The following is a 17,103-nucleotide window of genomic DNA, read 5'->3' as shown; positions in this document are numbered from 1 at the left end:
GCGCAACAGTTCATTTAACTTGAACCTTAGCTTTTGTGTTGTACTAGATTATGTTAGAATGAGCTTGAAAATTGTTTATATATTATATGCAGGAAATATCTGACAGATGAGGTGGCCATTGAAGATTCACATGCAGGTTATAAAATAATACCTTAAAATAAGTGAACCAATATGTGAAGCGTAATTTTGTATCAAAAAGTCAGGATGAATTTATACAGTTGGCCAATAATCTTAAAATAATTGTCTGCTATATTTTTTGTTGCTTAGCTAGTATAGTCGCATGTAAAACAAAATCTGCTGCTATTTGTACTACAAAAGGGTATGCAAGATGCGCTGGGCATGTGAAAATAATGCAAGAAATTAATGACTTAACGTACAATTCCATGATCAAAATAAATCAACCAGCTACCTGGACTATACATGCATTTATCTATGAACCATATCTGATCTTTTTCTTCATTTGTTTTTTTTTTTTTTTTGGTGACAAGAAACTCGAAGAAGACCCATAGGTCAGGTCACTTCACAGATGGTCAATTTGAAAATTTAAGACTAATAAACGTGTCAAACCATTATACTTAGAGAACTCGATGTGACATTAACTCTAAATAACATGAAACATGAAACTACGAATTGAATAATCGTGGGAGAGAATGAAAATATGGAATTGCTAATTGTATACCATCCAGGTTGCTAGCTAAAAGCTGCTAGTTTCTTGCATTACATCTCGGATTAAAGCTTTTATACTAAGATAAGATGATCCCTCTTCTGCAGTGGCTTTCTTTGCCATTTCTGCAATCTCTACTGCCTTTTCCCTTCTTCTCTCTGCTTCATGGCTCTTCTCCATTGCATTTTCTACAGCATTCTTCACATCCTCCCGCAGTATTACCAGCCCAGATTTCTCTTCAATCCCCCAGGCAACAGCGGCTTTCACTCCCACACTAACACCACTTCCTAATACATCCACAATCAACCTCTCATTGATGAACTGTTCCGCGAACAACGGGCATGTGATTATTGGTTTCCCGGCACAGATGCCTTCTAGAGTCGAGTTCCATCCGCAGTGTGTCAAGAACGCTCCCGTGGAGGGGTGGGACAGGATAAGGAGTTGCGGGGACCAGCCGCGGATTATGAAGCCTCTCCCTTTAGTCCTCTCTTCAAATTTCTCTTCTTGGATCCATTTCTCCAAGTGCTTTGATTTTTCGCCTCCTCTTATGACCCATAGGAAGGGAGAATTTGAGGCTTCTAAGCCTAACCCAACTTCTATAAGCTGTGTAGCAGACAGCCCACAGATGCTCCCAAGACAGGCATAAACCACGGATTTTGGTTCTTGGTTATCAAGCCATTCCAGGCATGGGTGTTTTTGTGTTGGGAGATTGGCATTGGCATTTCCTCTTGTTATCTTCTCCGTTTCTGATTTGTTGCAGGCTGAAACTGGGCCAATGCACCAGACTCTTGTACCTTTGGTTTTCTTGAATTCTTGTATATAATCTTGTTCCAGTTCCTCAAAAGTGTTTACTATGATCCCATCTGATATAGATTCTGCCGCGACTATCTTGTTTCTAACATCAATCAGGTCTTCTGAGCCTGGATTTAGGGCTTCCGGGAGCTGCGCTCTGGTCAACTTGATTCTGTGAGCCAAACCGGGCACTGTAAATGGTTCAAACCTGGAAACAGTTTCGTGGATTCTTGAACTGTGGAGACTCTGTGTGCATGCAAAAGAGAAACACCCCATGCCGTCGAAGAACAGCCTGGGAACGTTAAACTTGCGGGCGGTTTCGACCGTCCAGGCGAGATTCTTCCCGGAGATTATGCATCTGGGACGAGGTTTCAGATCCTGGAACAGTCTCTCGAACGGTTCCTGCAACATGGCGGCGGCTTCGAAGTAATTCTTGATCATGTCGCGCGACGGCAGGGAGTCCATGTTTTCGCATCCCGGCGGCAGGCCGGCCTGAGCGGCCGGGAACTCGAGCTCCAGAAGCCTGATCTTTAGGCCGGATTCGACGGCGAAATCAACGGCGGCTTTGATTCTGGGAGTGTTGAGGGGCGTGGAGACTATGGAAACGACAACGTTGTGGCGTGCTAGTAATTTGGCTATGTCCACCATGGGAATAAGATGCCCGGGAGACATCAAAGGGACAAGAACAAAATGAATCTGGGCACTATGATCCGCCATTGCAGACACTGCTAGTAATCTTTGAATTTTCTGGAGTGTATGATCGAAGAGCTAAGATGGCTTTGATCTTTGAAAGTGACGTGTAAAGGGTGTGATACCGGCAATAATGGCGGGCGTGACGCTTATTGCTGGAGCATTGAAGTCAACGAATACAGGCAAGGAGATGGCATCGAAATATATGCAATTTTAATTTTTAATTTCAGTTTTATTGAAAATGGTGGCCAGAATAATTTTATATTGCATTATCCGATGACTACAAGTGTCGAACGAAAGGATAAGTTGGGCAGTGCCGGCTGGCAGGCGGATTGGTACGCCCAATGGGTGAAAGTAATTACTTAAATTTAGACGATGAAAAAAATGTATGGTTGTGATGATACATGATTAACTCGTAAAAAAAATAAAAAATAAAATTACCTACTATAATAAGGTTACTCGTAAGATTTGAACTTTGAAAATTTGAACATAATAGATCTGTCCACTTAAGTATAATTTTTATACCGTCACTATTTAGATTTAAACTTTGATTTCTTTTATAAAATACTGTCTACCAGTGAATTAAGTCTGTGGGGGTTTCATATACTGATCTAAATGGTAACAGTATGGTGTCTTGGCAAATTAATGGAAGAAATGAATGCTGGCCAACTTACAGGCCCATCTCAGGATACGGTTTCTGACTTTCTGGATAACTTCACAAATTCAACAAAATGAAATAACTAGTACGTACCACTATCATGCTACAACTATTGATGCCCTATACGTACTGCACATCAGGTTGGGCAATAGCATTCATCAAATCTTGACAAACTCACATGAAAACCAAATGAGAAAGATACTTTTTCATCTTTTGCTGGGACGGGAATATCTTTTATCATCATTATTAAAAAACGTAATTGATTTTTTTTATTTTTTATTTTATACATCACACTAGAAATATTTTATGTAACAAATTTGATCAAAAAATATTGAACATAATTAAACTTGTGACTTTTTAGTACGAAAATTATAATACTTGTTAAAAAAGATTAGAAGTGAAGGCATGAATACATTACACATAAAACAACTTATTTTAAAGATTTAGAAATATTGGGTTTGAAAGTAATTTCATAATAATTGTAAAAAAATAACGATAAGAATTCTCGATTACACCATCTCAATGTAATTAGAGAGTTGATGAAATGGTTAAGCATATTTATGATATTTACATAGATGTACATTTTTTGTATGAATTAAATGACAATATCATTTATATATTATTTTCAACATGTGCTAATGTTACGTACTGAAATTTAGTATGTAATGGAAGAAACATTTCGAGTCATGGCAAATTCCAATTTCACACTTTGAACGTGTTAGAGCTCCAAAAAAAAAAAAAAAAAAGACTAAAAGACTGTAATATCAATATCTATCGATATGTTTCTCTTAGTGCTCATCTTCATATACAATAACCTATTTATACTAATTTACTAATACCTATAATAATTAACATACCAAAGTTATACTTACTATACAAGGTAATGAATGATATACATAATTTCTCTATGTTAATTTAAGCACAATATTAACTCTCTCACTAATTAAGTTGTACCATTTTTAATTATTCTTCTAATTCTAGACACATAATTAATTTTTTCTAATTAAGTTATATAATTACGTTTAAAGGCGTATCAGCTTTACTCTAAATTATTTGTCACAAGTTACGATTTGATTCTTGCGAGTTCCAACTATGGGATTCTGGGAGTATTAATCTTGGTCAAAAGCAATTTAAAAAGGCATACTTTTCAACTAGTTTTTGTACTCTATCTAGGTGAACTCGGAAACGAGGGAGGTCCTATCGAGCTGCAGAGAGGGAAAATGGAAGGCTTTGCTGAGCTGAAAGAAGCAGTGGAGAAGGTGAAGTTGGTGGATGCTCATGCTCACAACATAGTCAGCCTTCACTCCAAAATCCCTTTTCTCAACTGCTTCTCTGAAGCCACCGGCGACGCCTTGTCCTCCGCCGTACATACCATCAATTTCAAAGTTTGTCTTCTTCATATATATATATATCTCTGTGGTTTCTGGTTTACCAGCTTAGGCAATGTTTTGTATACCCATGGCTAAATACAAATGGATAGTGATGATAGAATGTGAACAAAGATTGCTGCTTTAATTTCCAAGAAAAGAAAAAAGATTGAAGCTTTAACATAAATAGTACATTGTTTGAAGCATAATGTGAAAGGTAGATACGGGTATTGCTATTTTTGTCAGACTTTGCTAGATGATATGATAGCATGTGACTTTTGGTTTTAAGGTTTTTATTTGTCTGTCTTTAATTTAGAGAAGCATAAGGGAAATTGCTGAATTATATGGCTCAAACTTATCTCTACATGCCATTCAAGAATATCGCTCTACCCATAAATTGGAAGAGACCACTGCCCTGTGCTTCAAAGCTGCAGGCATTTCTGTTTTGCTTATTGATGATGGGCTCGACTTGGACATGAAGAATGAAGTTGAGTGGCACAAGAATTTTGTACCAATTGTTGGTAGAATACTAAGGATTGAGCATTTGGTTGAGAAAATTCTCGACGAGGTAAACGTATACAATTGGGCATCTTCAACACGACATTCATTTTGTGAATGCTGTTATTTATAATGCCTCTATTAAATTGGAAAATTTTCTGCTGTGATTCTATTTTAGGGGAGGTCAGAGAAGAAAACATGGACTCTGGATTCATTCATGGAGATTTTTATGGGAAGACTGAAATCATATCCTTTCACTACTTTTATTTGTATTTTCATTCTTCTTGCTTTTGCACATATGTTCAAATTAAATATGGGTGCTGTGTTTTTATATAGAGTTTTCGTTTCTGTTATTTTCCTTAAGCTCTCATACTTTAGCAGATAAAGTTGTTGCATTTAAAAGCATTGCAGCATATCGCAGTGGTCTTGAATTTAATACCGAGGTCACTGCGAAGGAGGCTGAAGAGGGCCTCAAGGCTGTCTTACATGGTAAGATAGGCAAAATGCCAATGATAAAAAGTTGAGCAAAATGAGGATTTATAATTATAATGATGACATAATTCTGACCATTTTGATTTCCAGCTGGCAGTCCTGCCCGCATCACAAACAAGAACTTCATTGATTATATCTTCGTACATGCCTTAGAGGTGGCTCAAAGTTTTGACTTGCCCATTCAGATACACACGGGGTAACAAAAAAGCAAATAGCTTAGCATAGTCTTCCTAAGTTTATTATGTAATGTGTATGCAAAGATTATGTTTTTTTCATTTTCATGACTTTTTAATTTATTATTTCGTCAGTTTTGGGGATAAGGATTTGGATTTGAGGCTGTCTAATCCTCTTCATCTTCGCAATCTTCTCGAGGATAAAAGATTCAGCAAGTGTAGGATAGTTCTTTTGCACGCATCATATCCATTCTCAAAGGAAGCTTCCTATCTAGCTTCTGTCTACCCTCAAGTAAGATTTTAAGCCTCCGTTTGAAACTGCTTCATAATACTTCTATGGCATCGAAGCTAATATTGCATTAGCGCTTAGCTTTCTCTGCTTTCACTGCAAATATAGCTTCATGTCTCTGATAGAAGCAATATTGTCAACAATAGGTATTCCTTGATTTTGGCCTGGCGGTTCCAAAACTTAGCTTCCATGGGATGGTTTCATCAATTAAAGAACTTCTGGAGCTTGCTCCAATGAACAAGGTGACAATCGTTTACTTAAGAGTGACTAAAATTTACATGCTTAACCAAATACTAGATTATTAAATTACACATTGAAATGGCTGCAGGTAAGTTATCTTTCATTTTCAGGCGATGAAATCTGTTATTTTTCTTCTAGTCTTCTGAAACCCAAATTAAGTTTGTACTTTTCGGAGTGATTTTCAACTGAATGTTAAATATTGGCAGGTGATGTTCAGCACTGATGGGGTTGCATTCCCTGAAGCATTCTACTTAGGTTAGTGGAATCAGAGCTTTGTTTAGGGAGAACTTTCACGTTAACTCTCAGTTCTAAAAAGATCGTTCGACTGTTTTATACCATTAAATTAGTAGGATTATTTGACTCTCATTAATGTGTAGTTGTTGCCAACTTGACTGTGTTAATAGGGGCAAAGAAAGCTCGTGAAGTTGTGTTCACTGTTCTACGCGATGCATGCATGGATGGTGATCTGTCAATTGCAGAAGCTATTGCTGCAGTCCGAGACATCTTTTCAGAAAATGCAAAGCAATTTTACAAGATTAATATTCCAGTTGAATCTTTGAATTCGAAAACCGATCAATCCCCTTCCCACGCAAAGGTAGATTCACACAGTGAATCGCAAGATGTGACCCTTGTGCGCATTCTTTGGATAGATGCTTCTGGGCAGCATAGATGCCGTGTAAGCCTTTGATGTTTTATGATTGGAAATGTGATATTAGCACTCACTTTGACTATGTTTTATGATTGGAAATTTCATTTACATTTTGCCATCACTTTTAGGCTGTTACACAAAAACGCTTCAATGATTACGTTCAAAAGAATGGCGTGGGCCTAACTTGTGCTAGTATGGGTATGAGTTCATTTAGCGATGGTCCTGCTGATGGGAGTAACCTGAGTGCCGTCGGTGAGATCAGACTAATTCCCGATTTGTCAACCAAACGCAAACTTCCATGGTAGGCAGTGGTTTATCTTCGGTCCTTAATGTATTGGCAACCGTGTTTTATGTATTTATATTTTATATATACAGGGCAAAGCAGCAAGAAATGGTTTTATCAGACATGTGCATTGCTCCTGGTAAAGCATGGGAGTATTGTCCAAGAGAAGCGTTGCGCAGAGTTTCCAGAGTCTTAAAGGATGAATTCGACTTGGTATGGGTAATATTATTTGTCTGGGAATTGTGAAAATATTTGTAATCTAATGTCTATAGGCTGCCTATTCAGGGAATGAATGCAGGCTTCGAGAACGAATTTTTTCTCTTAAAGAGTGTAGTCAGGTATGTCGGGAAATTAAAACGTTTAGCTGATCATTTTCCCTTCCGAGTTTGAAATTTCTAGCTATGAACGAATGGTATTATACAGGGAGGGAAAAGAAGAATGGTTACCATTTGACCATACTATGTACTGCTCTACTGCATCGTTCGATGCTGCATCCTCTGTACTCGAAGAGATTGTTGCTTCGCTTCAGTCCTTAAACATTACTGTGGAGCAGGTAAGAGAAAATCGCTGCTTTTTCAACCTTTTCCACGAGATTGTTGCTTCGCTTCAGTCCTTAAAATTTAAGAAATCGTTTTGTGTTTTTGTGCCTAGCTACATGCAGAATCTGGGAATGGGCAGTTTGAATTTGCACTGGGATACACAGAATGTGCTAGTGCAGCAGATGACTTAATTTTTGCCCGTGAAGTGATTAGAGCCATTGCAAGGAAACATGGATTGCTGGCGACTTTTGTGCCAAAGTAACGAACTTTATAGGGAGAAACAGTTATATTGCTTAAAATATCGCAGTAATTTTGTCCTTATTGGTATTTTTGTGCCTTGTTTGTGTCTAGGTTTGCATTGGACGATATTGGGTCAGGGTCACATGTGCACCTCAGTTTGTCCAGGAATGGAGAAAACGTATTTATGGATCATGGTGGATCAGCTCGCCATGGAATGTCCAAGGTCGGGGAAGCGTTCATGGCTGGAGTGTTGGAACATCTTCCTTCAATAATGGCTTTTACTGCACCTGTTCCTAATAGGTAATAATAGTTCATGACTAATGATATGATCATCATTAATATTGGCCTGTTGTCTTATGTTGTTTTTCTTTGTCTTATGGCTAGTTATGATCGGATACAACCTAATACATGGAGTGGAGCGTACCAATGTTGGGGGAGACAAAACCGAGAGGCTCCACTAAGAACAGCCACTTCACCTGGAGTTCCAAATGGCTTTACCAACTTTGAGGTTAAGGTGTTTGATGGATGTGCAAACCCATTTCTCGGTCTGGCTTCCATCATTGCTGCTGGGATTGACGGTCTTCGCAGACGCTTAACTCTCCCCGAACCAGTTGGTAAGTTTGCACAATCCTTTTACATTGATCTCCCCGAACTAGTAGTTTGCTGCTTAGCTTGTCTTAGTTTGTCATTAGCTCCTGAATTCCATTTTTTAACTGTGATGTGATATTCTGCTTGCATTGATTTCCCCGCAAACAGATGAGAATCCCGAAAACCTTAAAGCAAGTATTCGACGACTACCAACATCTCTTGCAGAGTCAGTGGAAGCCCTGGAGAGAAACGCAACATTCAAAGGTTTGATCAACGAGAAGCTCTTGATTGCCATACAAGCAGTTCGAAAGGTTTGTTTCATACAATGCTCTCTTCATCTTAAAAGAAAATCTATGAGGTTATGACCCTAATAACATCGCAACTATAGGAAACCTTTCTAGCAAACTGCTATTGTAAACTTATGCTAAATTTTCCTTCTTTTTTTTTTTTTTTTTTTTCAGGCTGAGATAAAGTATTACTCCGAAAATAATGACGCTTACAAGGAACTTATACACAAATATTAACCCTCCTTGGTATTGCGAGAATTGTTTCAAGAAATAAAAGAGTATTTAGGTAGGATGTTATGCGATACAATAGTACTACCATAACTAACTCTTGTCCAAGAAGCTACTGGGTAGGACTGGACAGCTAGTACTACCAACAAAACAGTACGTACAACGTTTTCATGATCAATGTTTCATGGAGCATGTATAATAAACATGAGTTTACTTCAATAACACTTAAAAATAAGCACAGGGAGACAGAGTTAGTTAAATCTGAAAAACATGAAATGTGGCATTGTCCATTGAGACAAATAATTATGGGATATATATATAACAGTATGAGAATCATGATAATGTTGTATACATGTTTTCTTTCCTGGGAAATATATTGTATTGTTTGGTAGTGGGGCAAAGAATTATGATGTGGAAGTTGAAGTAAACAGGCGACAGGTGTTGGGCTGCTCCGTGACGCTGACACTGGACGTCGCTCTCCGCAGGTGATGCCATTTTAGAAGGGGCACAAAAAAGTTTTGATTTTGGACTAAAAATCTAATAATGGAAATAGACTTAGCTTGTTTGAAAAATGTAAAATTTGTTACACTTGCGTGATTGTAGTAAGTGTAATATAACACTCATAACAAGATAAAGATACAATTAAGAGAGAAAAAAAGTTCAATGGTAGAGTGTTTTATCGTCAATTCCCTTTTCCTTTTTGGCAAAATCAAGAGGCCATTGGACTATTCATAATTTGCTTTTTAGTATGATGTGAATTATATAATATCTTGTCTTGATCAATCTCTAAAAATGGTTGCCTTGTTGCCTGCCTGCATGCACCTACCCCCCACCCCCTTAATTCAAACCCTATTTGCCCTACAATTACATCAACTGCATTATCACATGCTATATTAATATTATTTTTTGCTTTTTGGTTTGTTCTAATTGCATTTGCAATAAAGAGAGGTAGGTTTTGATTGAATGCTACACCCAAGTTGAGTTGTTCTAGTTTGATTCTAATACTAAAGATCACAACATGCTAACTAACATATAATGACTACTTAATAATCTCAATATTTATTTCTAAAACATTAATTTATTGTAGACCCTGGTCCAAATATAACATTCAGGTTATATTTCTATAGTTGACACATTCTATACCTATAATTTATGTATATGTAGCTATCATATTATGTTTAAGCAATTACTCCGTATAAAGTTATTTGTTTGCATGTATATAAATCGTTAACTGTAGATACAGAATTTTTGTATCAAAGTTCATAATGTGATATTTGTTTACATATACAAAGCCTGTTAACGATAGGTGCAAAATGTGTTAACTGAAGGTACATCATTTTTGTATAACAATTGAAAAAGAAAATGTGCGTGTGCCTAGAGAGTTCCTCACAGTGAAACATATCGGGCCCAGACCCAACTCCGCAGCCGCACAAGGCCCACAGATACCGACCCACCACCAAATAAAATGGAAGCTGGAGCCCAATTAAGTTTCAGTTCCGCCCCTCATTTCGTCTCTAATTTCGAAATTGCCACTTGCCGTTAACTGGCCTTCAACACGAACTGAGCTGTCCGTTGAGTTGAGTTGCCCGCAAGAACGGAATCGCATCTGCAAATCCTTTTTTTACAATATCAGTTTTAGAGAGAGAAAGTGAAGGAAAAGGACAACGATATTCTTTATTTTTTCTCTCTCTAACCGTATGCATACAGTATATACATACATACATAGTGTCTGTGTGTATATGCAATTATATATTCCTTTCTCTCTGTATTTTATATGTGCTTAGCTAATATTTTTTCTCTCTCTAACCGTATGCATACAGTATATACATACATACATAGTGTCTGTGTGTATATGCAATTATATATTCCTTTCTCTCTGTATTTTATATGTGCTTAGCTAATAGCTATACAGGACGGATGATGAATGGTGCTGTAAGCTTTTCCTCTTTTCTGCTCTCTTTTTTCTCTTCTTAAGTAGAAAGCGTTGTCACTGTTGCATAGTTTTAACTGCTGCTGGGGTTCTAGAGAGAGAGAGAATGGGGTCGTCGTCGACTGGACAGAGCAGTAGCGGGGGGTTTGATCTGTCGTTTAAGATCTTGTTGATCGGAGATTCGGGAGTAGGAAAAAGTAGCCTGCTCGTCAGCTTCATTTCTAATGCCCTTGACGATCTTGCCCCTACCATTGGTACGCCACTTCCTTCCTTTTACCTAGCTAATCACTTGTAATAGGTTTGATCTTGTGATATGGACATTGGAGCCTGCTAGAGCTACTACAGCTCAGCATGAGCTTCTACTGTATCTGTTTGTATATTTTATGATTTGAAATCAGTTACTATAACTACACGAAATTGCATTTAAATCCGGTAAAATTTGTGAAAGGTGAAAGCTTGATGTCCAATTTCCATGTTGTAGTTGGTGGTTAACGAAATGAGATTGAGGATTTCTTGAATTTGGCAATGGGACAAATTTCCTGTAGAATCTTTTAGTTTTTAATATTGTTGCTTTCTGCTCTTTTTGTGAGCTAGCTGTTGTCTGATCTGGGGGCATAAATTTGGAAAACGCAATCTAATAGCCACAATGTAGTGTAGTTGATAAGAGTGGCGAATAGGTTTTGGCTGGGTTATATTTTGTCTAGTTTCTAGTGTCATATTGTTATATTATGTCTTTGAATGGTGATTATGAAGTTATGGAGCTTCTGTCAAAGCTGGATTTGTACTTCTTGTGTGTCTTCTTTTGGTCAGTGATTTGATTTCGACTTGGGCCCAACATATCCTAACTCATTTTAAAATTCTACTTCAAATGCCATTTTCTGTTACATGGACAAATTAGGAGTATCCTAGTGAACGAGACTATTACATGGACGAATTAGGAGAATAGAATCACAATTAAGAAGATAAATTCACAATTAGTAACTATAGCATTTAACCACATTAGTGTACTATGAATCCTTATAAAGTCTACATTTCTGCTTATACTAGGTGTTGAATTTGGGACCTATTCTTCTTTGCTTATGACAGGTGTTGATTTTAAGATGAAGACGCTCGCTGTTGGTGGGAAAAGACTGAAACTTACACTTTGGGACACAGGTATTGGAAATGCAACCTTCTGTTGTGTTTTACAATTCTCTGGTTTTATTAGCGCTGCATAAACTTTTTTCACTGTTCTAATACAATGTACTCTTTAATAGACTTCTTGAACAATATCCTTTTCCTCTGAACCAAAAGAAAAATACTACACATTTTTCCCCAGATCTAATGAACTAACTGATTCTGAATTTATAATTCCTTTTGCAGCCGGACAGGAGAGGTTCAGAACATTGACAAGCTCTTATTACAGAGGTGCTCAGGCAATCATTCTTGGTATGTATGGAATATGTCAAGGATGAATTGAATGGTTTATTGCTTTTCTATATAAAGAGTTCCTATCCTTGTAGAGAGATGCTAATTGGTCCTTGGTGGTTAACCATAGACAGCTACATCCTAAAAATATTTGCACATGATAGCTTTTCATTTTCATTAAATTTCACTTTTTTCATCCTTATTCCTTATAACAATCTATCAACCAAGCATGGGATTGCTGGTCCAAATCTTAATCCTATCAGATCTTTATTCCAAAATTTATCCTGGCTGTCAATCTTCCCATGTCCAAAATTTGAACCAAACAACCTAGGTGCATTCATGTGGAACATCTCTTTTAGCTTATACTTTTATGCAATTTGGTATGATGCTTGGTAGACATAGGCAAAACAATCTCTATAAGTTCCCTGTAATGGCAAGTCTCTTAGTTTTCATTGAAAGAGTTGTATTTTTTTGTTCTCTGTAGTTTATGATGTGACAAAGAGAGTTACCTTCACAAATATATCTGACGTATGGGCAAAAGAGATGGAGCTTTACTCAACTAATCAGGATTGTGTCAAAATGCTTGTTGGGAACAAAGTTGACAGAGTAAGTTTTCTGAAAGATTCTTCTCTTCGGTTTTGTCAAGTCTTGGAAAAATTATTTTATTGCAGCCAGCCGATTGCTTATGTCTTTATCAGGAAGTGAGGATTCACCTAAGTATACTTTAGTTGTATAAATGTATTGCCTGTTAGTGTGTGTGAATATGGTTAAGCATAACTTTACTATGAGAAACAAATCAATGCCTCTACCATCTAAAGGGAAAAAAAGGAAAGCTGTCATACTTATCTTCTTATGTGGTCAACTTCCTTCAACAGTATAAACTGTAAATTTGAATTTATGAAGATTTCTTTATATTTATGCTGGACTAGCGTTACTTAATAATTATATCTTCTATTCTTTCACAATCACGCAACTTTAGGAATCTGAGAGAGTTGTCAGCAGGGAGGAAGGTATAACTCTGGCAAAAGAGCTTGGAAGTTTATTTCTTGAATGTAGTGCAAGGACACGAGAAAATGTGGAGCAATGTTTTGAAGAGCTTGCCTTAAAGGTGACACACTTACCATCACCTTTTTAGGACCTTAAAGCATGTTATTTGGCACTTTCTAAGTTACCAGAAAAATGGGACCACCCTAGTGAATATATGAAATCATGTTTCTCGAAGTGCATAAACTGCATAATGCCCTGAGTTGGTAAAAAGATCGCTCCTGATAAGAGACTTTATATTTTCCAGATAATGGAGGTGCCTAGTCTTTTGGAAAAAGGATCTACCACAGTGAAGAGAAATATCTTAAAGCAGAAACAAGAACATCAAACACAAACTGGTGGAGGCTGTTGCTCATAGAAGAATGGGGGATATAGACTCTGCTCTTGACAGATGTATCGTACGAAGTGCTCTGGATGGGGATCATGTTTCCTGGACAGATTGTGACCAGATTTGTAAATGAGGGTTTTGTTTTCTCATGCTGCTGCTTTATTTCGTGCTTGAGGTCGTCGTACTGAGTGTGCTGCTGCTGCTCTGGGAATGTTGCCTTGACCTCTCTATTAGTTAGGTGTATAGTGAATGGTCAGTTTGGTTTTCTGATCTCTTTTCCTGTCCATACATGGAGATTGCTAAGAAAACCAAATTGAATGTATTTATTATCATTCTCCGATTTAATTGGCAATTCTTACTAGCCCGGGTGTTGTGTGCTATTTTTCTTGTTTTTTGCTTGGTTGTCTGTGTCATTCAAGAAACCATTCAGAAAGGAAGATAATGAAGAGAGCCTTAAATTTATTAACCCAACACAATCTGACCTACACAGGTGTAAGCTACAAATAGCAGGGTGGTACCAATACTGCAGTTTGAACTTCCTCAAGTGCTGCAGCATGCTGATCTCTGTTGAACACCAGTTGAAGGGTTAACGGGTTCCGGTAAACTGATTTTGATGGTTGAAGGCTGCAACAAACATTCAAACGAAAACGCCATGGTTATACACTTATAATAATACTCTGCAATCATCGAGGTATGTAAATAAATGTAATTCATACTTCTGCTTTGCTATCTGCCTCTGCAAGTCTCTGCTTAATGTCTCCAGCAATGGCAAAGAAGCCTTGCTCCACATTGTACCCAGTTTTTGCACTCTGTTTCAACAACACCATTGCATTCAGGGGCATTGCATATTTGCATTCACACAATAACTACCAAACAGAGTCTTAAGATACCCACAGTTTCGAAAAACTTTACACCATATTCATCAGCTAGAGCCTGGCCTCGTGAGGTTGGCACAACCTGCAACAAAACACTCAATCGAATGCCAGATGGAGTATGGAGTTTTAGACAAATTATGTTAGTTTTACCTTCTTGCTCTCATCCATATCGGCTTTGTTACCAATGAGTATCTTGTTCACAGTATCAGAGGCATGCTGCTCTATATTTTTCATCCAGTTTCTGATATCTGCATTCATGTTTATGAAGATAAGGTCTGGGAAACTAGTTTATCATATTATGTTACCGGTTTCACATGTATCATTCAAAGCAAAGTAAGAGAAGCAGAAATGGAGATATACTATCGAAGGAGGATTCATCAGTGACATCATAGACTAACAATATTCCCATGGCTCCCCTGTAATAAGCTGCATATCAGACAACCTAGGAATTAGAATCAGAAGATACCATCCAAGGGGTAAACCCAAGTTAGTCAGACTGTTGACTTTATAACCAAGGTTACAAGTTGACTCGCAGCAGGAGTGGCTATTGGTCATATTGCTTTGAGCCAGTCAACTATGGTCATAAAACTGGGTTTACCCCGTGCACAATCTCTGGTAGTGGTGGCTTCGTAAAAAGATTTTATCATCCATCCATATATATATGTACCAGTGGTGATTGTTCTAAAACGTTCTTGGCCAGCGGTATCCCATATTTGCAGTTTCATACGTTTTCCATCCAACTCTATAGTTCTCACCTTAAAATCAATCCTGTCACTCAAAAAAATAAAATAATTCAGTAATCTGGGCAGAGGAATTCATTTGCTGTGAACTGAAAAACTATGTAATATACCCAATAGTGGTAATATAGCTCTGTGTGAATGAATCCTCAGAAAACCTCAATAACAAACAGCTTTTTCCGACTCCTGCAATTATGAACAGTGGAAGAAGCTAACTTCATCGTCAAGAAACAGATCAAACCTTAATAGCACAGACAAAAAAGGAGAGATTTGTTTTGAGAACGCAGATAGGTATTGGACTTGCCGCTATCACCGATGAGAAGAAGTTTGATGAGGCAATCGTAGTCAGCTCGAGCCGCCATGGGAGATCAGAGTCTGTTTCTGGGAAGAAGAAGAAAAGGTTGAATTTTTATGTTTGAAGAGGTCCACGTATGTCCGGCCTTGTAAGGAGAGTGGCAAAAGAAGAGACAAGTAGCTTTTTGTCTTACGTTGCTCCTTAACTAACTAACGTCAACTATGTATATGTGCTTCGTCAAGTCTTATGTTTTTGCTTTTTAACAGCAGGCTTTCATGAGTTGTACAATGAAACTGCAGTACGTCTCTGAATCTGTTTGGAGTAAATTTAAAGTCCAGTGCACAAAGTTGGCCCAAAGAATAGAATAGATATACTCAAAAGTGAATATGAAATTGCCAAAATCAGCCTAGGGACACTCTGGGTTGGATATACATCAAAACGACGTCGTTTTGTTTAATGAAAAGAAACGGTATCTGTTTCCCACCGTTTCGCACCCTTCTGCAAAAAGTAACTCTGTTATTCAGTTTCATTTTGTATACATTGTACAGTTTCATTCGATATTTATAAACTCAAATATGTGAAAATGTTATTTAATTTAATTTATATACACTATAGTTTTATTAAAACACAATTACATGATCATTTTGATATAATTACAGCTTCATTGTACACTCAAATATGTGAAATGTTATTCAGTTTCATTTTATATACACTACATGAAATGTTATTCATATACAATATCATTTTGATATAACTGCAGTTTCAATACGTGAGGCAGTGTTGGTTTAGATATACTTATCTAACCAAAAGGTTAAATCCCACTTTAGACATAATTCCCACACTATGGCCGCTGAGGTTCAAACCTTGGTCTCTTATCTCAAATACTGCCCACTAAACCATTAAGCTAAGTCCGTGCGGATAAATTGATTTAGATATACTGTAGTGTCAGTTGGTAATTAACATATACAAAATGCGCGCTCCGTTAAAATTAACGGCGCCATTTTGACTATAGTGCACATACACCACGATCCACGATATAACGACTAGTCGTTGCCCATGGGAATCCAATAATCATTCATCCAATACTTTCTTTATATATATAATATAATGTCTGAATAGACCCTATCTTTCTAAATCTTAATACGTTAAGTTTATATTGTTTTAAGAGGTAATTTCAACTTTGCCCGTGGAAGTTTACTTTTAATTTTTTTTTTTTTTTTAGAACAGCCCTTTTGATCATAGTACTATTAGACATGATCATTTTTAGTTCATCGTCAATAAAATCGTTGAAATGTCATTAAATACAATGATATTTTGATTTATTATACAAAGTGGGTTGATCCACTATATTTTTATATTTATTTTTTAAGGGAAAATCAACGATTTGGTCCCTCAATTGTTAGCGAAATATCAATGTAGTCCCTTAATCGCGAAATCATCGATTTAGTCCCTGGAAATAACTGTTTTTAGTTGATTTGGCCCCTCCGACCGTTCCCCGTTGAAAATCTGGCGAAGGCTCCGCTTTGGCATGGGTAATTTAGTCTTTCCACACCATCTTCTTCATCCTCCTTGACTAAGCTTCACCGGAAAACGCTCGTCGATCGGAAAATAGAGCCAAGTCCATCTATCACGAAATATGCCGCTGAGCCGATTTGCACTGGGTACGGTGGTCCGTCGGATCTGCTGGTTCGCTGCCTGCCTGACCGGAATTGCTGCAAATTGCTGAATGCTTTCATCCAACCTCAACCATTTCAAACAAACTTCAAGCATAACTTCGGCATCTCGCTCATCTAAAGCCAAATTCTGTTCC

The 17,103-nt window shown here is 37.4% G+C and overlaps 4 protein-coding genes across 4 annotated transcripts; 2 read left to right on the top strand and 2 right to left on the bottom strand.

The window, feature by feature from the left end:
• Positions 1–643: 643 nt before the first annotated feature.
• Positions 644–2,466, bottom strand: LOC109180980 (UDP-glycosyltransferase 73C6-like). Its single transcript, XM_019330713.1, has one exon. It carries the CDS (start codon positions 2,171–2,173, stop codon positions 695–697), a length of 1,479 nt encoding a protein of 492 aa, XP_019186258.1. The 5' UTR covers positions 2,174–2,466; the 3' UTR covers positions 644–694.
• Positions 2,467–3,858: 1,392 nt separating this feature from the next.
• LOC109181861 (protein fluG) lies at positions 3,859–9,026 on the top strand. Its single transcript, XM_019331803.1, has 18 exons — positions 3,859–4,189; positions 4,488–4,739; positions 4,848–4,915; positions 5,043–5,158; positions 5,252–5,357; positions 5,470–5,626; positions 5,770–5,865; positions 6,070–6,118; positions 6,268–6,539; positions 6,641–6,813; positions 6,888–7,008; positions 7,081–7,133; positions 7,219–7,348; positions 7,447–7,592; positions 7,686–7,874; positions 7,959–8,188; positions 8,331–8,473; positions 8,624–9,026. Exons 1-18 carry the CDS (start codon positions 4,025–4,027, stop codon positions 8,684–8,686), a joined length of 2,529 nt encoding a protein of 842 aa, XP_019187348.1. The 5' UTR covers positions 3,859–4,024; the 3' UTR covers positions 8,687–9,026.
• A 1,478-nt stretch (positions 9,027–10,504) lies between these two features.
• Positions 10,505–13,747, top strand: LOC109181867 (ras-related protein RABC2a). The gene is made up of 6 exons (XM_019331808.1): positions 10,505–10,861; positions 11,694–11,762; positions 11,970–12,035; positions 12,499–12,620; positions 12,994–13,122; positions 13,306–13,747. Exons 1-6 carry the CDS (start codon positions 10,714–10,716, stop codon positions 13,414–13,416), a joined length of 645 nt encoding a protein of 214 aa, XP_019187353.1. The 5' UTR covers positions 10,505–10,713; the 3' UTR covers positions 13,417–13,747.
• Positions 13,748–13,820: 73 nt separating this feature from the next.
• Positions 13,821–15,491, bottom strand: LOC109181868 (ras-related protein RABE1c-like). The gene is made up of 8 exons (XM_019331810.1): positions 15,303–15,491; positions 15,112–15,184; positions 14,929–15,029; positions 14,622–14,687; positions 14,412–14,509; positions 14,281–14,343; positions 14,103–14,195; positions 13,821–14,010 (listed from the first exon to the last, which is right to left on the bottom strand). The coding sequence occupies exons 1-8, from the start codon at positions 15,358–15,360 to the stop codon at positions 13,927–13,929; spliced, it is 636 nt and encodes a 211-aa protein (XP_019187355.1). The 5' UTR covers positions 15,361–15,491; the 3' UTR covers positions 13,821–13,926.
• Positions 15,492–17,103: the final 1,612 nt, after the last annotated feature.

Source organism: Ipomoea nil, unplaced genomic scaffold (genome assembly GCF_001879475.1).
Source record: "Ipomoea nil cultivar Tokyo-kokei standard unplaced genomic scaffold, Asagao_1.1 scaffold1043, whole genome shotgun sequence".
NCBI lineage: Eukaryota > Viridiplantae > Streptophyta > Magnoliopsida > Solanales > Convolvulaceae > Ipomoea > Ipomoea nil.
Note: the sequence above shows the minus strand (reverse complement) of the source record. Positions and strands in the feature narration are given on the sequence as shown.